The following is a 23,142-nucleotide window of genomic DNA, read 5'->3' as shown; positions in this document are numbered from 1 at the left end:
TAAGATCTTCCTGGACATCTTTCTTTGAAATTAAACCGATAAAAAACTTGTGATGATGACCAAATGGCACAGAATAACTTAAGAAGTTGTAACCACATTAAACAATAACCTAAATCATTTCAGTCTGAAATAAAAAGCTTCTTTTTAGCTTGCTAGGTACGCCAACCGTCAAAAATATTAAACATTCAAATGAACTAGTTTTGTTTCATTGTAGCAATCTAGCAAATTTAAGATCTAGTAATCCATTTTTCTTTAAATCTATTAAATCCTTCTTCATTTCTGAGCTTTGGAAGTAGCCTTGAACAAGAGACTTTAGGCCAGAGTAATTTTCATTGTCATCATAGAAAGCTCTTAAGAAAGGAGATTGCATTGGAAACATTGAGCAGCATGCAATGTTAAGTTATAGTGTTTTAAATAAAAACTACTTTTTAAAGTCTGTAGTTAAAATTAAAAAATTTTACAAATAGTGTTTTAAAGACTTCTACTACTGAGTCAAACACACCTCAAAAATAAAACCCTCTACTCAGAGTGTAGTTTTAGGAGTTGTATGCTGAACATTAGAATCACTGCTACACACATTTGATAAAAATCTGATTCTGTTTTAAGTGAGCTTTAGGAACAAAATGTCCAGTCTTCCTCTATGAATATACCCCATGCAATACACACATTCCAAAACTGCTCCCAGGGGACCTGCTGGGCACACTCCGTGCAGAAACGGTAGCACTTGTTCATTGTATATCCTTTGTCTGGCATCTCTCAATCATCTTTTATGTTTCCAACATGTTCTTGTTTTGTGTTTGTAAATATTTTTGGATGGTTCTCCCTCTTCATCTGACTTCTGTTGTAATATCACGCTTGATATTACTGTTACTATGATTTTCTCTTAGAAAGAGAAAACAGAAGGGAAGTTGCATGAATAACTTTCCTCCCTTCCCCAAGACTGTTTTCCCATAGATTGCCCTGGACCCAAGTCAAATGACATGTCCTAGTGTTCTGGAAAAATTGACTTTTTTCTCAAGATTGAGATTTCTTTAGCTAGTTACATTTACTTCCTGACCCCCTGCCTTCACATTGCTAAAGTCTAGACTCCACATATACCTTACTCTTTTTCTGAACTTAAAGGAATTCATAATCTCTTTAACTACATTGACATACTCCCAATTAGTCCTTGTTCTCATCTTAAAAACTGTGAAGTTATTTCTCTGAAGTAGAAGTCAAAGATGGTTCCATAATTATGTGAAGTGTATCACTTATAAAGTTTGGTTTAAAAAGTTTCAAATTCATGCTATACAAGCTAGAAATTATCATCTCCTATATCACCTGTCCCCACTGTATCTTCACTGCTTACCCATTTCTTTTCCTCCTCTCGGAAAAACATGGCTAGAGATGGTACTGATGTCTTCAGTAAACTTTTAAAATAAGCAACAGAGCTGCGGCAGAGGGTAATCTTTGCTTTCTTGGACTGCTTCAAAATCTAAGATGACTTCTGAATTTCCCCTTCTGAATATAGTACAAGTTCAGCTCAACCATAGATACCAGTCTGTGGATGCACCAGGAACAAACATTGGATACTGTTTTAAATGCAGCCACTTATTGCAGTCCATGTTGTGCCAAACAATAGACTAATTACTACCTAAAGTTACAAATAATCAAGAGTAGCAGGAGGAAGAAGTCTCTATGCAGAGTGAGGTTCCAATTTACAGGACTGTGTCCTGTAAATATAAATATACACAAAATGACTTTTCATTTGAAGAGTGCATGATCATGAGTTCTTACTCAGCTGTGGTAAATAATCACAGTAGAAAGTAACTTTTAAGTAAGGAACAGAAGACAGTTTCGTTGGAAATCACTACATAATTTACAATGTTTTCATTGACTACGTCCTCTTCACGGACATTTTAAACCTGTTGTTCCTCAAATTATTTCTTCATTGTTTAGGACTTATCATGACTCCACTAGAGCTTGAAAGAGATGAAAGCAGAACAAAGGTTCTTCAGTGAACATTTCAGACGTGTGCATTGTTTCCGCTGAATATGTACTCCTTTTGCCGAAACTTTCCAAACTACTTTCTACTTTCTGTATCAGACATCTAATGACCTAAGGTGTGTAGGTGTGCATACATAAATGTGTCATCAATAGAGTTATATAGCTTAACAGACAAAAATAACAGCTTAAAGAAAATATAATAAAAAAGAAATAGGAATAAAGTTTCCCAGATCCCTATCCCCCTTTGTACTCTCAACAGACTTGAAACAACTGCATTAATGCAGCAAGCAATAGCTTGTAAAAGGATGCAAACCAGCTGAAACATTTGACAGACAGTGTTAAATACCAGAGGATTCATATCAACCACTTTATTTGAAAAGGTGCTTTGATGTTGGCTATCTTTCATGTACCTCTTTCATGGCACATTAATAAGGAAAACTGAGATGGGGTAAATTAAGTCCCAAGGTCATATCTAGAGTTACAGCACTGTGGGTACCTGATGAAATACGGATTAATGCTGCATGAGCACTGAATAAATAAAACCACTTCTGTTAACCACTCAAACAAGTTTTACAAGTAGTTCTGAACTTTATTCGGCAACTAGACTTCAGACATCTTAATCCCCCCACACTGCTTTGAAACCTAATTATCATAATGTGAACCCGAATGTTAGGTCCCTTTCAAACTGCGAGTGCTATGAAGCAGAAAAGTAATGGGAATTAAGCTAGTGTAACATTAGAAATGTAGAGGCATGGAACTTGAAAGTGGCATTTGTTAAATGAGAGAGTATAATGTAGATATTCAACAACATAAAACACATTTAAATTGAAAAGGATATTTAAAGCATGTGCAGACACCTATAAAATACAAGCGGACCTAAAATCCTGTAGAACAAACATTTCCAAATCAATTTCTTGCCACCAAGGTCCAACTTCAAAAGATATTAAACAGTTCTATTCTACCTTAGCAGAACATTTCTAAATATTCTAAAGCAGACAATTTAAACATTAAAGAGAACCCAATGAGAACTTTACAAGACATTACAGACTTTCCCCTATTTGTCACAGTGCAAAAGTGTTTGAACTTAAACAGCAGTAAGTTATTAATTACATTGCTTATAAAGTCTCAAGAGCAAGAAAAGATTTTGCTGAAAGTGGCAGAAAAGGATTGTGTATCAAGTTTAAAACTAAGTATAACAGAAATTAAACACCAAACCACCTAAAAAACAACAACAACAAAAAAATACACTTGCCTGGTTGCATTCTTTACTGCTTGTTGAAAACTATTAATAAGTCATGATACCTATCAAATTTTCTTTTAAATATGAGCTGAAATACTTTATTCTGTGTGTGCATTAATGTAACAAGCACATGAGAACAGTCAGACCAGTAAGAATGTTTGTATTGTGACAATGAAACCACTGAGGCTGAAAGAAAAATTGTGATTGTATTTTTCCAAATATGTTGATTGAGCTGTTTGTGTTGTCCTGCTCTAGCACAGTTCACCTGTCATTCAGATAGCTTTCATTTCCAAGATGCCTACAACAATCAAAAAAAAAACCACAACTGTTGCAGTGATTGAAATACAGAATGAGATGCCTGAAATATTTTTTCAAGATTTTCATTTAATCCAAAAAGGCCAATGAAATCCTAAAAGTTCATCATCTGCCATGTTAATGCTGAACACACTGTCATTTCATTTACATTTCTGGTCCTGTTAAAACAAATACACTTGTCTAAAACAGAACATCTGTTTTGGTTATAATACAATGTATCTTTGGCAAGAACTCACAATAGAACTAACATAAATAATCAAGAATATTTATTGAACCCTGTAACAAAAACTGATTTGTAACAAAAAACCTGAAGACTAGATATGACTGTCTCTGGGCTCTAGTCCAGTCCTAATCTAAGTCAATAAACATAGCTCTAAAAGGGAAACTACATTTAAAAAAAAAAAAGAAGGTCCTGCAGTTATTTAGGTTGGATGTAGGTATCTGAAAGCATGTTGGTTACAAAAATAGTGAAAAATATTTGCTTTAAATCAAAAACTGTCAAACTGAGTCCAGACAGGTTTTAAAGCCACACGGAAAAATCATGCCATATGCCTCATTTTTGACTACCGTCTTCACTGATTTGTCTTCACTTTAGAAAACTTCAGTAAAACTATACGTAGTTTGTACTTGCCATTGCTGAGGATTTGTTATTTTAATTGCTTGCTTTTCATCTATTTATTAGCACTAAAAAAGACAAAGCAGTCGTCAAATAAAATACTGTAATGTTTTTGAGAGAAATTGAAATGAAGAAACTGAAATGAAGAAAATTTTGGAAGTCTCTTTTGATACTGATACAACTAAAAAATTTTATAGTGAGAATCAGTTAACTTGATTCTTGCCACACAACTAAAAAAAGGTGAAATGGTGTTCTCATTTAAGTCTGTAGTTATGTGCTCGCTAGACTCAGATACTGAAGTCAAGGAACAACTTCATGCACAGTTCTTAAATTATTGTATGGGACTTTAGTAGTAGAGAGACTATTTCAGCATGTACTGCACATACGTGCAATCAATTAAGTGTTCAGCTGGTTATTATCATTAACCTTCATTACAGTGCATACCTGTCCAGATTATCTGCACACACCTTCTTTCTAAAATTACATTCTATTATTGTCTCATTTCCCTGGAAGTGCATGATCCAAGTTCCATATGATGAACTGGACATGAAAATATAAACAGATTTTTATTTTTTTTATGGTCATTTCTGATCCTATTCTCCACTTCTAACAAAAAAATTTAAGTTGTATGATATTACAAGCTTTATTTGCCAAGGAAGCCGAAGTCTGTAGTACCTCTCTATCAGCCGCCTTTCTGAATGACAGCCTAAGAACTTGAGTGGGATTTTGGTTTCAAAGCACTATAAACCAATCCAGCCTCATCTGCCAAGCCACTTTACATTTGGACTCCTTTAAGGAAAAAGATTGTAAACGCAAATACAACTGGCAATTCTCTGAAACTTGCACACAGCAATGAGCTGAGTTCTGTTTTGCTGGGCAAGGATTTCCACCTTCATGCAGGTCAGTGCATCACTGTGAGAAGCTGAATGCTTGGGAAATGGCATCAGGTTAGATGCAACTGACTCATTCTGTTACAGTTTGAGCACTGGAGGGGTTTTATTTTGTTCTGGGTTTTTTTGTTCTGTTTGGTGGGGTTTTTTGTTTGTTTTTTACAGTTCAAATACTAAATTGATTTGTAAATCCATTTTTTAGTTACAACTGCAATCTGCTAAAGCAGATCTTTAGAAAAGAACTGTTCCGACATTACTTAAGTTGTTTCTTAGAGACTTTAATTGAAAAAAAAACAATTTATGAAGATCACTTGACCCAAAAGCATACCATGAGTTTCCACAGAACTGATTAGAGATCTGTATTCAGCCTATGTATAAACAAAGCCCTCATATTTTCCCCTATCATGAGAAAACAACATAATCAAGGGAAAACTTTGTACATGGAAACAGAAAAGTTTTTTGTGATCTGAGAAGGCATGCTCTGGGGGGCTTTTTTATTTAAAAAAAGATGATCAGCAGAGCACATTCTTCCAAATCATCTTTCATAGTTCCCCTCAAGAGGTATAGACGTTCTCACAACATATGCCTACTGTCACCTATTGCTCACATGGTAATTTTGTACTAATTGCTCCTTATTTAGCAAGTATCACTTACATTTTTGAACTCAAACTGACATAAATTCCGGGCATTTCACTGGATTATCAGAAGTGGGGGGTGGATGTCTGGAGTCATCATTCCTTTCTCCTTGGTAAGAAATACCAAGGAGATTAAGGAGAAAGTTTTCTGGAGCTAGAAAGCAAACAGAGCAGCTATCTTGCAGGATTCAGCGGCATGGCTGGGAAACCCCAGCACTGGATAATGCAATGAGATGCACATAAAACTAGTTTAGCAGAAAGGGCAACATGGGAACCCTTATCTTCAAGAAAGAAACTCAGTCAAAACTGTCAAAACGTTAAGAGAGACACAAGGACTGCAAGTCCAGCTTATTTGTAAACCCACATATATAAACGCACACACAAACAACGGTCTACAAAGCTCAACAGCGTCAAATATGTCACCTATAGCATGCAGTACAAAAAAAATCTACATTCTTCTGATTTTTATTTTAATATGCAGTACCTCAATGTTCTGCCTACGAGTTCTGAAGTAGGGACTAGCTCTTAACCATATATGAGCACAGCGCAGGAAAACCATTAATAATATAAATATATAGTGAAAGCAAAAATGGTTTTGATTATGCTAATTTTCACTTCCAGGAATTAATCTTGCAGGTTAAATAACTGCATTTATATATTCTTCCTACAAATATCATAACAAGTTTTGGAAAAAGCAAAAGGTTAAAAAAATTATCTGTCACTACTAGAAAAAGCAATCAACTTGATAACCTGACTTCTGCCTCAGAGCATTTATACTAATTCCTATTTCACAAGAGCTTTTATCAGTTCCAAGAACTTGGTAGCTCTACTGGCCAAAAAAAATCAATACAGATAACTATTTTGCAAATTCTATAATCTTGAACCATCAGCCACAGTATTATATAAATAAATTTTTCTGTGTAAACTAAATAGTTATTTACATTTTGTAGCATATGATCAATAAACAAATAAAATCACTATTACTCTTTCAGACAAAGTGCTTATGTCAACGTAATGGATTTTTAAACTATATGAAGTGAACAACGGTGAAATTAAACATTTGCCAAAAACCACACAGTATGAAGCGTTTTCCATTCTCTACAGTCATTAAAAATCCACTGTTTTTGAGTTGGATTCAGGAAAGAGGATGCCTAATTTTTCAGAAGCTTGAACCGCTTCCTTCCTTTGCAAATAACTAAAATCAGAAAAACCTTACTATGTCTCCTGACATAAAAAGGAGATTTAAGTATCAGATCTTGCTGCAAATTTACTTCGAAATCTTAGAAACAAAGAACAAGTGCAATTAAATGATAGCATAAGTTAGCAGGAATAATACATTTGTTGAACATTTCTGTAAGATAACTTCCTAATCTATGGAGAAAAGGCTCCATTAAATGTATATAGTAGTTTGAACAGAGAAAGGCCATAACTTTTCCAAAAGTTTAGATAACTTATTTCAGTATGTTAAGACAGTGAAAAGTAAATACTGCTGTTAAACTTCAGCACAAAAGATAATCCAAGGTAAATCACAAAAAATGCTTTAAAAAAATAAAGGTGTGAATTAAAAAAAAAAGAGCATGGGAGAAAACAAAGTGATATAGTACATTTACCATCCAAACCAAAAGCAGAATAGTTTAGTTTGAAGTCAACAAACTAATGGATAAAATTTGAAGTTTAAAGAGGATAAATACCTTCACTACTTTCTGCCAGGTATTAACAAAATATTTATTTCCAGATCATTTAATACCCATAGGATTAGCAAGCATTCCATACCACAGTCAGACAACACAAGCTTTATCATTTGCATTTAAACCTCATTCATCAAGAAATAAACACACAATGCCAAACAATAGGTCCTTGGCTGTTTGAGCTGCTATTCTCACATACTTTGTTACAATGATAATAGCAACGGCGTGAACCTCAGGAAGAGAAAATAAAATGCTTCAGTGAGTCTCTCTTACCAACTCAGGAGAACTACCTTCATGCTCCAAAGAACTACAGCCATTTTTCTCTGACTAGAAGGATGGGTAGAGCTTGACCCAAAAAAGAAAGACAAGGCAATAAAAAGAAATACTTCAAAAAAAAAAAAGACATCTAAGGCTATCTGTTAAGTTAAAATATGCTGAACAGATGACTATCACAGCAAGCAAAATGATCTTACCAGTAAACAACATCCAGTGGTGCAAAATATTTCTTCATAATTAAGTCAGCAAAGTAAGCTTCCGTTTCCCTGCAGGCTGTGCCATTGCCAATCACAACAGTGCTACAGCTTTGCATGGGGTAAAAAGATGAACAATTACTCTTAATTACTCTTTTAGACTTTTTCATACATAGCATTCAATGCACCAATACATCTTATTTTATAAAATACAAGGTTCGGATTTAATGAGAACATACTCCCAGTAATATCACATTCTGTTTAACAGGTTTTCAATGTGACAGTTCAAGAGATGAGTCAAAATTTTCACTCATTTGTAATGGAATTGAACAGTGGTAATATCTGCAGAAAACCCAAAAATGATACTTCATATTCATAAGAGGAATGTAATGTTATTTACAGTCCTCAAACCCTTTCACCTCCTATTTCCCTCGTCTGAGGGACTTTGACTTTTATGAGTCATGAAAAAGGGCAGAATGCCAAGCAATCAGAATCTTAATTCCTTAATGGGAACATCACAGTTTGCAACAGCTTGCAAGGTCATTGCCTCTGACTGCCCCCACCACAGCCAGTCAGCCATCAAATCACCTTGTTTAAAGCCAATCTAATGCTTAAAGAGAAACCGGATTGTATGCTGTGGCATTTCAGCAGCTGACTCAGTGGACCAGATGTCTGTCCACAGAGGATCCCAAAACAGTTGCATGCAATAACCCTTTAATCATGCTGCCCCTATTTGCAAGTCCGTCTGGAGATCTACCTGAGCAGGATTTCCTTTGCTTAATAAAACTCGTCCAAAGACTAAATGTGGCTTTTGGAACAGGGAAAGATCGATGAGCGGTTTGGGGATTGTGGGGGGGTAGGAAGAGTGAGGCTAAACTTATTCCTTAGCTGAATGTTAATTTCTATTCCTAAAAATAAATGGATTGACAGAGCTTTAAGGGGATACATTCATAGCATGCAGCCTTAGTCATAGCCATGGCTTGATTTCATATGCTTCTAACATATATGTAGTGTAAAAGCATGAACATAGACGAAAAGAAAAATAAGCTCTGAACTATACAAAAAAAGAATGATTCCAGTTAAACCATTAGAATTGTTATTCCACCTAAAAGCAAGTATTTATATAGGGAAGATTTTCATTATGTTTGGTAAGAAAGAGTAATAAATGGAAGTTTCTTTAGCATACTTGTACTGTAGCAGAAGCCTCTTTATCTTCTCAGCTTCACGAAATCCTTGACCAGAATGCAAGTAAACGACATCAGTATGGAGTATCTGACCTAGAACAATGAAAGGCAAAGACATTTGATAAAAAACACAAAGATCCAAAAGCTATATCCTGTGGAACTACTAAAGTTAATTCGATGATTCACAAAGCAAGCTTCGCAAGCTTCTTAATAAGCCATCTTTACATTTTATTTTTGTATCCAGTTAGAAGAAATGTATGGTGGGCAGAGGACTAAAATGCTTTGGCTGCCAAAACAAAATGAGTCGATACATTTTCTAGTTCCCTGGGGACATAACCACATAACAAATGAGCATCTAGTCATGCTGGGCAAATGAAGTGTATTGTATTATCAAAGAGAAAAAACAGTAATTCACTACAAAAGACTTATTGCTCTAGTCTAGTACATTTTACAGATCCAGTAAAGAGAGATGAAAATTAGGAATGCAGTCTCAGGACTTGCAGTCCAGGAGCTCTAGAACTCCAATGCCAGCTCTTGCCATCATCCCATCTATCACATTTGGAAATAACTCTGTATTAACTGGTACTGATATCTTATGGCGCAATGCAAGCTAATAACTATTTACCTTACCTTTATTGCCATTTTAACACATGTCAAGAATACATCTTTCCTTACACCCTCCCTGGGTGGATATATTCTCAGACAAAAAGCACCAACAAAATAACAGGAAAACAAACCATTTTCGCATGGGCCTGAAGAAGTATATATCACCAGATCAGACTAGGATGAACTGGAAAGGCTCTGTTCTATATCTAAAAACTGAACTAAAAAGTTCTGCAAATACAATGTTTCTGATTTCTCACATTAACACACATACTACTAAACAAAAAGGGCTGATAAAGTGTCCAGATGTCCAAGATATTACCCATGAAAAAAGCAAAGTTATAGGAAGTATTTAAATTCAAATTCTTTGTTAAACAATAAAAATGCCAGATGTTCTCTTTGCTGACTACTGAGAGGCACAATTATTTGCACCTGTATTCAAGAAGGCAGAAGGAATTTTAAATTCTATTTTAGAGAGAAGTAATAACACCAAAGGAGACACTTGAATCCAGGTGCCAGAAACTTAACCTTAGGCCTGAAGAAAGGAATTTGCATGACAGGATGGTGGAAAACACTAAAAGCTTAAGAAAAAAAATCAGTTCGATAAAAAAGTAGGTTTTGAAACTATCCTTTCCTCTAAATGAGTATTTTTATCAGTCCTTTCAAAAATATTTGGAATTGAAACTTACTGGTTGGTGAAATAATTGCCAACTTGCAGCCATGTTTGTAGCCAGGATCTACTCCCATCAAAGTACGGCCCCTCACAGGGCTGGTCAGAAGCAACTGTCGCAGATTTCTCCCAAACATCATCACAGACTCTTTTTCTGCATCAGATGTCAACTTTGATCTTAGAAGGATGAAAGCAAAAAACATTTTTCCCCTCAATTAGCTTCCAAATGCACTTTTGAATTGTTCCAAAGTTGTAAGGCTTTTTCCAATCATGTTTACATTATCTTTAACTAAATATTACACTTCCAATCAAGTTTTTGACACTTTTTATAAAAGTATCAGCTATATGATCATCTCATTCTGGTTTTAAGAAAGTAAATCAACATAAAGAGTATAACAGAAACACCTGTAAGAATGTACACATACCAACTAACGTTCAAACATCAACTCCTAATTTTGAGCAAAGAATAACTTCCTGTCAAAGCTGATATCTAACTGGAAAGAAAAGTGGGTTTGAACAAGGCATGGATTGACTTCATCATAACTTCCCAGTTCTGGAGAAGAATCACTACCCAGAAAAAAAAGGATGATCATTTAGGCTGAGAGGTACTAGAAAGAAATTGGAAGGGCCTATCAATTAATTGCTAACACACTAAGACTCATGAAGCATTTAATTTTGTCTACAGATTACGTTACAAATTAGCAGTCATCACAGAAGTGTGTAGACTTGACGTCTTTCTAGGATGGTATTCTGCTTCCTCAGAACCAAACTAGAAAGCTGACGGGGTCATGATGTTCCCTACTTTTCTTTTCCATATTCTTCAACAGAAAGAAGTAAGTCAGTGCACCAAGGATTGACTTTGATAACGTCGAACAAGAACACTTACTGCAGAGTGTTATGAGAAACAAATCAGTCTTGTTGAGTGAAGGTGTACAAGATGCATGATGTCTTATTTGTCAGATGTGGCCAGTAAGACAATGACTGATAAGGACAAGTATTTTTGTCATGGTATGGCATCTTACATAAAAAAAGCAAAATTGAAAAAGTAATGGGGACACAAATATTCATCACCTAGTTGATTTTTTTTTCTTTTACAGGTACTCATTGCCATTTTCAGCTGCATTACATTGTAAATAACAACAATAATTAGGCAAGCAACAGCAATCCGGTAAAGCCTTCATATAACTTAAAGGGTAGCCAGTGACCTTATTCTCCTTTTCCCCATCACTGAAAAAAGTAATATCTGGGTTTATTTTTATAGAAGAAATAACCTGCATTCCAGTTAACTAACCCTGTAAGAATGGGGGGGAGGGAGAATTACTCATGTGGTTTAGGTCAATCAATACATGACACAAGCAGGCTACAAACAGTTCAAACACAACCCTCACAAGGGCTATTTGACATGACAGGATATGAAGCTGTTCTCAGCAATTTTCAGATGTGGAAGAACTTAGAGTCTGACTTGAGTTTGCCCAGGACCCAACCAAACAACCAGCTCAGCCCTGTCTCATCCCACGGTGGTACAGAGAGAGCTGGTAGGTCCTCATCATCTCTCATTTGTAAAGCGGTCTAGAGATAGGTCTAGATTCTCTTTCACACATTGTTGATTGAACATTTTCTAAGGAAGTGTGCAAAAGGCTCCCTTGTATCCCCTTGCTTTTTGGTTTTGTATCAAGTATACCAAATTAACACAGACATGATTTAAAGCGAGATGGTGAAGGGTATACATGCATTCCAAGACTCCTTAGCAATTCAAATGTGCCCCCAGCACCAAAGAGCAGACACTCTGTATATTGCCACCACTAAAACCAAGAATATGGGAATGGCTGCACTAGTTCAGGTAAGTGGTCCCTCTACCCCAGTACCCTGTCTCCAAGCGTGGCTATAAGCAGCTGCCTAGGGAGAGCTGATACAGCAGTACTGGTATACCTGTCCCATAATCTTATTGTAGCCTTCAACTATTTCCAGCTCAGAGTATTTCCTGAGCTTGACATGATTTCTCTCTTTAGTAACCCATAAGAGATCTCTTGTCCAACTATCCAGTATCCTACTGAACCATGCACATTTCTTGCATCCACATAGTCGGTTGGCAGCGAGTTTCTGCAGGTCCATCACAAACGGTGCAAATAGCTGCCACCTTTTGGTTGAAAGCTGATTCTTTTTAATTTTTATGGCCCCCTAGGGCTTATTCTGGAAGAGAGCAAAATGTATCCCTAGCAACCCTATGCCACTCTTCACACGCCATTCATCTCTAAGTCCTCTTTTTTCCAAGCTGAAGTGTCATAGCCTAGTCAATCCTTCTTCACACAGAAATGATTGTTCCCCTTCACTGGGCCTTTTCCAGTTCTAATGAACCCTTTTACTACTTCCCCCCCCCCCCCCGGCCCGAGGTGAGGGGACCAAAATGGCCAATAATATTCCAAATATAGGCCAATTAAATCAATGATTCTCTGTTTTGTCTTTATTCCTTAATAAAATAATCTTATCTTCTGAGCACTTAACATTTATGTGGAGATACCTTCCACAGTGCCAAAGTGTCTTTCCTGAGTGTCAGGATAGCTCAGAGCTCATAATATTCTATATAAAAAGATAATTACTTCCTCTCGCAAGCATCATTTTACACTCAATCTCCACTGAATTTCAGTTGCCATTTCATTTCCTGATCATTCAGTCTTGCAGCACCCTTCTCCCATTCTTAAAAAATTAAACAAAAATAACCTAAACCACAGAACAAGCTTCTTCCAGGGAGAGTCCAGGGACAGAACAATTTGATGCCACTTTTGAGAGACCAGAGAAAACAAAGCAAATACTTAAGCCTCACAGACGTATGGATCTTCTACATACACGCACAACAGAGATTCAACCAGCCACATGTGCATAGAAATGAAGTTTAAAAGTGGCTTGTAAACAAGGGAAGGTTAAATGTTCTTGGACTAGAGGCTTTGTACAGAGACAGGTCAAGTTCCAGCTTTCCATCTATCCCAGAGATATGGGGTCCCTATTGCCCACAGGCCAAGTCCTCCCACACTGCAAATTCACATCAGTCCACCTGTGAAGGAAGGCTTGTGCAGGAATTAAAATTGCCCCTAAACACATGCTATTAGTTATGTGCACCTTATGGAAATCATGTTTAAAATTGGCATGGATACACAGAAACTTTTATAGTAACAGGAAATGTTACTGAAAGTGCCAGGTGCGTAGGGGGAACATAACGTACGTCCTTTCTATTACATAATATCCTGTATTTTTTAATTTCAAATATAGACCTCTTCTCTCTCTAACTGTCTCTCACTCAACACTTGTATCAATGACATAATCTACTGTCCCAAGTACTGGCCCTTAATTTCAAGTTTGGGATAGTCATTTGATCCTTGAACAAATATCAAGCTACCTCAAACAATCTAATATCTTTCTCTTTTTCAGTGCGCTACTGGCTTCATCCAAATGGCAAGATGCCCAGCTTCATGTTTTTCCAATTTGTGACAATTCTCATTAATATGGCAGAGATATAAGGCAGAGGCGGCTAGCAGTCCTCCTCTCTAAACACAAGAGGAATAGTTATTTTGTAAAAAACAAAACAAAACCCTTCAGTTGCTACTTTAAGAAAAAGTACCAACCAAGTCAGAATTTCAAGCCCCTTGAACTCTTATGAAGCACTCAGCCTGTATATCACTAACAGGTATATTGTAATAAAAACAAATAACCTAATCATGACTTACTAGCTTCTATATTCAATGTTCTAAGAGTCAGGTTTTAAACTGAGATTTAAAACTCCCCACTTCCATATACAGTCTGAGAGGCAATCCTTTCCGTGGAAAAATATCTGCAAACTAGCTTCAGGTGCGAAACAAGATATAAGAGAAACGTTTCTCTCCCTGAAGACAGAGGGGAGAAAGCACTCGCTTCAAGAAAGCATGGAAAATTAGGAAAGGATTATCCATTAAAAAATATGTCCGTGCCACATCACTTGCATCAAATCCTGATGGAATCATTCCACGCAGTACTGCAACAAAATAAAATGTATTTCAAAGAGCCAAAAGCAACACTGGACATTATTATACCAGATACAAGAAATGATGGTATCTGACAGAGTAGAAGAAAGGAAATTAAACAATAAATAAGGTAACTGTCTTGCTGGCAAGTTTCATTCTTCGCATCACTAGAAGCACCAGAAATTTCAATACACTCTTGGAAACTTTCTGTTCCAACATTTAATGATAATAAAAAGAAAAGAAAAAAAGAACAGTGGGGGGTGGGTTGGAAATATTAATGCTAAAAGGAGGTATTGAATACTTTAGCAGCCCTTTGCAAGAGTCCTAAAAATCAGCTTCTGGTGTGGGCGGAAAGAGAATGAAAGAAGGATAAGTGTTAAGCGGTCATGGACCAGGAATACTACTGGCAGGTGCTTTGCATTCCTCTCTATAGGAGATGTTTCAGCTTTTCCTAACCAGACACCACCAATCATGCAAAATTATCAAAAAGAGTAAAACAAGCAGACATCCACTCAGGAACAGGCAGCAAGCTTTGTATTCTTTGCATTTATGACTTGTGAGCTACATCTAGGAAGTAGCAGGGAAGAAAGCTTTTTTTTTTTTTAAAATTAAGAGAACAGAAAACCTTCAGCAACCTACTGCTGCAGCAGCCCTTACAGTGTTATACACTACACGCAGGCCACAACTTCGTGGTAGGAACCACGAAGCAAAAATACAATAGAAGAGCCTTGAAGAACACTTATGTCAGTTTGCTTATTTATGATAAAAACAAACCCCACTAAAAGGTAAGTCTTTTTTCTTTATTTTAAAAGAGTTTGATTGTAGAGAAGGCTAGGAATGACAACTACTTTCACACATGTGACAGAAGCCAACAGTTGGACTCACCATCATGGGATGTTCATCATTTTGGCCAAACAATAGACACAGTGCCTCCCCTAAAGTAGCTACATGTACTGTGGTCACAAAAAAAAAAATAGGTGAACTCAGCGATTTGAAAAATCTGTGAAAGTCACAGCAGCAAAGAACAGGCTTACTAATTAAAAGAGGTGAAGCAATCTTGCTTGCAAAGTAATGAGCACTACATACTGTAGTGAAGAAACCTAAAAGCCATTAGAAATACCTGCTGTTCAAAACTTTAGCTGACAGTTCTTTTCAGAGGGGAAGAACATAGAACATCCAGCCAATGATGCTCAAGGAAAGTGCCAGGAAAACAACTCCAACTTGAACAGAAACATAAAAGCACAGCCAGGCAGGTACAGAAGAACTACATTTCAGAATGTGATTGCTGATTTTAGGTACTGAATAACCAACATATGTCATTTTGATACAAGTCATTTCAACATTTCTGGTCCAGGAAACAGGGTCTCTTTGACAAACTCCAATTGAACTACCTCAAAACAGGTATTAAAATTTAGGTCACATATCAGAAAGCCGTGCCAGAATCAAACATGTTATGCTTTGGGGAGCTTCTCTTGAATACAAGAGAGGAATCACACCATCAGTACTGTTAGCCATTAGAAGATAACTCTTTTAGAATGTAGACTTTTTGACACATTAAATCATTTTGATTATGTGGTAAACTCCTATACTACACCATGAAAATACCCTATTTAATTAATGTTACTTTGATACTAAGTTTTAACTTTTCTTTAAATTTAGAACAATATTACAGATCTTGCAAGTGACACTTTGTCTGATGACATCATTACTACAGTATCACTAGAAATAAGTTTACTTCTCTAGAGCCATCACCATACCCACAAAATGGTATCAGACTAACACTGACTAATTCGTTCACCACAAAGTGCAGATGACAAACAGGAGGGACACTTCCAACCACAATACTTACTTTGCTGGTTTCTTTCAGACAGGTAAAAGAAGGAGTCAGAGCAATGTCACTGACAGTACTATTGCTATGACATGAAGAGATGCTGAGAAAATTCAGTGACATAGTGGTTTATGCTAATACAAGGATAAAGATGCAACTATTACGGTAACGTAGATCTAAACTGTGCTTTATTAGACCAATGTACAAGCAACAAATATGTAAACATGTAAAACATCTTGACAGAAAGATCATTTCTCTACTGTAGCCTAAACTGGATAGGGTCACAAATTAAATCTACAGAACCAAGACTACATAGTTCATTTCTTCGCAAGTACAGAGCATTAAAAACATGCTGAAATTTTCAAATGGATAAAAGATATTCTAATAAAAAATTGGGGAAGGAATTGTTAAGAAATTGGTAGTATGAAAATACACATTCATTCTGGGCTTACCTGAATTCTCTACAGAGGAGAGGATATATAAGGCGTTTATACGCATCCTCTACCGAGTTCCGTAGTATCCTCATTAATTCTGGTTTTAAAAATTGTTTTGGTCTCCATCTGCAAAAGAATAGAAAAAGAAAAATCAAAAAATATTTCAAAGAACATATGCAAAAACTCAGATAAAAAGGGAATTTTCAAACAAAGACTTCTACATTGAGTGCAATGTCCTATAAACTGCAGAATTACTACAATAATTAGGCAATGAAATCATAGCTTCAAATATGAATGGAATGAGAAGTTGCTTATGGTTCTACTATCAGACAAAGGACAAGGCCTATCTTTTCTCTTCTTTTGTTAGGTATTAGAATGCAATAATATTTTATGTTTTAAAGAAAGTATAAGAAAATGTTACTCTTCACTTTGAGAATTCAAAGCTACCACAACTGAATGAAGAACTTGGTTCTGTATTACCATTAGGGTTGCATTATTTGCTATTCCTCGATAGATAAAAAAAAAAATGACTAAACATCCTCTGTGAGAGTCACTGCAGAGCTACTGCTGTAAGGCAACTGTGTCCAGACAGAAATTCAAGAGCTAAACTACTGTCAACTAATGAAACCCAATTCAAATTTCATTTGGAATGCTTTGAGTATCTCTATTCAAACTCAAAAGGATATCTATCAATTTTGCAGCAGTCCTTATAAAAAAAAAACAACAACAAAAAAACAACAAAACCCAAACAATTTGTAAATGATTTTTCTTTTTTACCTGTTGCTGATATATTTAAAGTATAAATAATATTCTAGCAAGAGGGAAAATTAAATAAACAATACCAAACAAACACAAGACTATTTCCCAACATTTTCTAAACCAAACTCTTCAGAGCATTCCCTTTTCTAAGGAATGCACAGTAGTCATAGCCATAATGACAATTTCCTCAAATTTTGTCGTAAAATACACCTCGGTTTCAAAGCTCCCCAGAACAGAGATCCCAAATATTTATTCCATTGATCTTTTTGTTTTGTGCAACGTTAGTGGAGGGGGGGAAAGCGGGGCAGGCAGGAAGTCCATGAACAAGCACAACTCACTCACTGAGGTTGTCCACCCAATGAGAAGGGAAAAAGGGAAAAAGATTGAGGAGACGCAGCCAGATACATTATACTCAGACAGACGTAAATACTATGAACATTTTCTATTACAGTTCACCTGTTTTTTATTTTTTTTTTAAATATTGATAACATTCAGAGTTTTCTTCATTTAGTGTATTTTTTTTACATGACTGGGTCCCTAACTGCAAAGTGAGATACATACATATTTTTTAATATGTCTAGGTAAGCTTTGTAAGTTTTTTGTTTGGTTGGTTGTTTTTTATTTTAAATGCAACGTGATAGAATTATGGCCATTTGATAATGTGTCCAGGTGCAGACCCAGGTAAAAACTTTTGACTTTGTTTCTTTGCACTCACTCAGAAATACTGAGAATCCTAAATTGCTCCTACCCAGACAGCTTTTCAGTTGTTTAAAGGGATCTACAATTTCCTGAAACAGCTTTTCTAAGTGTCTGCACATATAACAATTGAGAAATGTGTGATCAAGTCAACACTGCATTAACACAGACAGACATGGGAGCAGAATTAAGCTTACCATTTAGTTTTACAACATCCAGAGTTGTGAGTGCTTAGCCACATGACCTCATCATTTCGCTAACAGTTTTTGCAAATAGTTCTATTATACTTATTTGTAACTAGATACTCTTTCCATACCTATATAAAACTGGCAAAGACTTTAAACCCTCTTATTGCCATCCAATTCTATAAAAATGAAGTTTTTACAGGTGGCAAGTATGACTACACTCCTCCAGAAAGTATCCTCAGCACAAATAAGAACGAATTTGGAAACCTGGCAGCTATTTCCCCTTCTCTTCCATCCATTAAAGTTAGCAAACCTTTTCTCTGTAAATAGGTTATCACAGCAGATATTTTTATTACCTGCCTATATATAAGTAAAAATTATTTAGGCAACATTCTATTAGAAATTGCTACAAGTGCAAAAATATCCAAACAGGTTAAGTTCAATCATAGCAAATACATCATTTTAATCATTCCAATACTTCATGAGGAAAGACAAAAATCCACCTCGCTGCAAAAAACAAAGCAAAAGCATGTGTGTATATTTTTAAAGATCATTGCAGCCTAGTTAAGCTTCCCTCTAAGAACAATTTTTCTTGATTATTTAATCAAGAGCTGACTTTTGAAGCCCTTTAATGAAGCCCTATTTAGAAAAGCTCCACATAAGTAATATCATCTTACTCCGCTCATCGGCTCTCCACGCGTGTGTGCTCACAACAGGGACCACCTAAGCATAAGTGGCTTAGACTACTGATACACCTCAGAGGATGAAACTATACATCAACAGAATTAACACAGCCCACATTAAGAACCACTTGTATTAATTAACAACTGTTTCAGGAAGAGCACAGTTAGGCTTTTAGACCTGAAGCACAAAAAGCAGAGCTTTGTTTTCCTCCAAAACACTATATGAAACTCGTACCAACATGGTAACCACAGACAATGCATGCCTTTAAGGCCTGTACTATGGACTTTACACAGGATCTGAGAATTTTGCCTGGAAACTGAAAAAAGATTGTCAAACACCGAACTTCATTTTCAAGGCTGCAATTCCACTTTGGAACAAAATCTCGCCCCTTCCCAAGAAACAACTCCATGTTGTCTTTACACTCAAAGCTAGCTAAGCAGCCCCTCTCCGGCTGTTTCTCATTGATCCTTTTCCCGTGTCCCACTCCATAACTAAGTCTTTTGGACCAGTGCAGTTCTAGCGTTATTGGAGCTAGGTTCGCTATCAAACCACAGAGATGCCCTCTTCTGGGAAAAATGCAATCCATAGCACCAGGCATAAGGATATTCCTGAGTTTTCAGCACAAACCTGAATTCCAAGAAAATATAGATGCTTCTACATGCTAATAAATATTCTGAACTTGCAAAGAAAATACAGTCATCTTAGAGAGCATCTACATGGAGCTCAATGCAATAATGAAGAACTCCAGTCTTCCAAACCCACTTTCCATCACAGGGCCATTTAATGCTAAAAAATTCACCTCAGAAGAACACATAAAGGTCAGCATATTTGTTACTAATTCAATAGGCAGGAGGTGATACTGTTTTGTGGCTAGAATACTGGCCAAACTCTGTAGCAAGGTGGCATTTCTGGTTCTGCAACTGATTTTGTGTATGACCTTCAGTAAATTAGTCAATACCTTTGCAAAGTTTTGAAATCCTTGCCTCAAACAAAAATTCTTAACCTTCTACTCCCACCAGTAAATTGATGCAATGAAAATAATGCAACTCCCACCCTTGGACAGTCATTTCCACGCTTGCAGGGCAGAATACATAATTACTATATGTCAATTTGATAACACAGTTGTCAATCTAATGAGGAAGATCAGAATCTGTCCTAGATGTTCATGCACCAAGATCTACTAAAATCATTCCTTCTGAAGTTTTCTGATGGTGGAGAAGTAGTCCTTAAATAGTAAAAAGCCATAAGCATGTATAGCCTCATGAAATCTAAGTATTAATAAGTAGTTCCGTTTCCAAGGTCAATACTCTTTTTATCTCACGATGACTCACAAAAGTGTAATCAACCAAGAATATCTCAATTTACATCCCACTTTCATTTGTGTAGCAGTGACAAGCTGTTCCATTATCTGGGGCTTACAGTGCTTCCAAATTCTGTCACAGACGCAGTAAAAGCAAGACTGACGGATATGTTCTGCCTACAGAATATACATCTTACAGGGAGGACAGAAATTCTATTACAGGTATTAAAACTAGAATGAAACTTAGGTGTGCTTATGAATCCTGATACTTTCCTTAAAAAAAATGTTACTTACTATTAGTCCTAGATCATATTATGTTATCTGGCCAAACAATATTTTAACTCTTTCAGAGGCTTCTGTGTTGGAAACAGAACTATTAAATTTCTACAGTGAAAAGGAACGTTTTTACCACATTCCTTTCTTGGACTTGGTGTGGAAGAAAAATACATGCTAAAGCAGTATGACAGTATACGATTTTATACATTAAAAAAATGCCTCTTTTCCTGTATTTTTTCCTCCTTTTGGTTATTCAATTTTAGGATGCAAAGGTAGGAGTTTCTAAGACATCCTCAGAACAATGCCCAGTATCTCAAACTATTGAGAAAGAGAAACCTGTCTTTTATACATGCAAGGAGGATGCACAGTTTGGATCACAATCTTCTCCAACAGAGAACATCAAGGTGCAGTTTCTAAGAAAAAGACTGACAGAGATATTGCACAAAACAACATATATTTAACCTAAACTTTTGCAAAAAGCCCTCAAAATTATGCAACACTAAACATCTCACTACAGGCTTAAAAAAAGCAACTTGTAAGAGCAAATCAGTAAGAAATAAAAGAATCACCCAAAATTTTTAAAACTTCAATTGCTTGAAGAATGGTGCCAGAACTCCCCAAATACAGCCAAAGGCATGATCTTTTCAGCATAATGCTACAGCAATTGGAATACAGAATAAGAATTATCCACTTGCTAATTTCATCTAATCTAATAAGTATTCTTTTAAATTGTTCTCTTAATGTAACGAGACACGTGAGGTGCACTTCAGTATGCAGCTGTCTATAGGAAAAAAAAGATTTCTGTAAGAATATGTATCTATGCAGACCTTTCATTGACACACCACCAGCAGAATTCATTCTTCACCCCGTCAGGAATGTTGACCTTCACTGTCAGTATCTTCAGATTTTCCCCTCGGTTAATGGCCAGAATCTGAGTGCAAACATAAATGGCAGAGACAGATGACACACAAAATATCCAAAAGATAAACTTATCAACATTTGTGTACGCGCGTGCTTGACATTCTGTAGCAAGTCATGATGGTGGTACAGTAAATCAGTTCACAAAGTACTAGCATGTACAGATAACATCCACAATTTAAACACAGATTAAATCATGCCGTGGCATAACAAAGCATACATTTTTTCTGTAGTCTGCAATCTCAAGATCCAGTTTATCTTAAACACACTTATAATACAAGTCGGCATGAATTTAGTTGATGGAATAATCTTGTTTAATAACCCAAATTAAAACTCAAAAAATGAATTGAAAAGTGATTCCAATTAGAACTAGAGATCAGAAAGGGAAAAAGTTAGTCCTAAGCTTCAGGCTTCATTTTGCTTCCCAAGATCAATCCAAATTTAAAATTAGTTATGAATCAGAACTTGTGACACAAAGGTAATCAGCCTAATTTGAAAGAGGATGAATTTTTGAGTTATTCACACCTAGTTCATAAATAGCTGAAAATATTGTAGATACACTCTTTATGTTAATACTAACACTCCAGCCTTAAAATGTATGCACATATTTCTGGCAGAGTCTGGCAGAGTTGTGTACACAACTGCATATTCATGATCTAAAGCTAAATCTGGTTGCACGTGTGCTATCTGCACACAGAGTTCTATTTTAAATGGCCATCTGTGGTTCTACATTTAAAATCAGGATCACAATATGAGTGGTGGATCCTGGAGGATACTGGTGGGTATCTACTAGTCTAACCTCTCTATGAAGATGATGAGTGTTCACCTGAAGCAATCCTTACAGTATTTATTAAGAAAACTCACTGGTCAAGAGATTTTAGAAACAGAATAACAGTTAGAAGCAGCTACAAACAAAAACCACATGTTTCTAGATTTCATTTTCCCTTCCAAAATACTTCAAAGTGCAAAAATAAAAAAAAAAAATCTGCTAGAAGTTGACATTCCTGTATGACTACACATGTTGCTGTATGTAGCAGGCCCTGAGCACTGTCACAACAGAGCATTCTGTGTCAATCATGAACTTTAATTCAATCACTAGCTAACTCAGACATGTCACATATGTTAAATACAATGGTTTAAAATGACTCCAGGACATAGTACCAATTTATATTCCTCAGCCTTAGTGCTCCTGTGACATACCAGGCCTGACATATCATTGAACAACAAAGCTAATAATAAAGATTGCATGTGAAATATTATAGCATCTGGTACCTTGACTGCCAAAGCAAATGCTTTCATGTAGAGATTAGAAAGACACATTTTAACAAATCAAATGCTTTCATGTTTATTCTGATTTTATTTAAAAAAGAGAGAAAGTTAAATGTCAAGCTAAAATGAAATCAAAGTGATGCTCATACCAGAGAATGCATCTGATAGAATTATAATGTCATCATTCAGCATGCTGTTAGTGGGGTCAATATTTGCATCACATTTTGTTTCCTGGCACTCTGTCCACAGAATGTGTCAGTCACCTGAACTTAAACAAGCTGTATTGCAGTCACTAATGTTTTTTACATTTTTATTCTTAAACAATCTGCCTATCCTGTTTTAAGTGACATGTGTTCAGAGAAGAATTATCATCCAGGAAATGCTCAATTAAGAAGTAATTACTGAATTTCTCCCCCTAAGATAATAAAGGTAGGTTTGTTTTGTTTTGGTTTTTTTTTTTTTTTTTTTTTTTTTTAAGTAACAGGTTCAAATACAGCTATTCTA

General features: G+C 35.9%; 1 protein-coding gene across 5 annotated transcripts in view; it reads right to left on the bottom strand.

Moving 5' to 3' along the window:
- Positions 1-23,142, bottom strand: part of SRBD1 (S1 RNA binding domain 1) — a 132,522-nt gene that overhangs the window by 88,198 nt on the left and 21,182 nt on the right. For 3 of the 5 annotated variants that reach the window (XM_075146876.1, XM_075146877.1, XM_075146878.1), the window contains 5 exons: positions 21,279-21,382; positions 16,570-16,677; positions 10,317-10,474; positions 9,027-9,117; positions 7,844-7,951 (listed from right to left, as the gene is read on the bottom strand). In XM_075146876.1, coding sequence (XP_075002977.1) covers positions 7,844-7,951; positions 9,027-9,117; positions 10,317-10,474; positions 16,570-16,677; positions 21,279-21,382 — 569 coding nt within the window. Of the gene's footprint in view, positions 1-7,643; positions 7,716-7,843; positions 7,952-9,026; positions 9,118-10,316; positions 10,475-16,569; positions 16,678-21,278; positions 21,383-23,142 lie in introns of all 5 variants that reach the window. The other 2 variants (XM_075146873.1, XM_075146874.1) reach the window with 1 other exon arrangement.

Source organism: Calonectris borealis, chromosome 3, assembly GCF_964195595.1.
Source record: "Calonectris borealis chromosome 3, bCalBor7.hap1.2, whole genome shotgun sequence".
In the NCBI taxonomy this organism is placed as follows: Eukaryota; Metazoa; Chordata; class Aves; order Procellariiformes; family Procellariidae; genus Calonectris; species Calonectris borealis.
The sequence above is the reverse complement of the archived record's forward strand: the minus strand, read 5'-3'. Positions and strand labels throughout refer to the sequence as shown.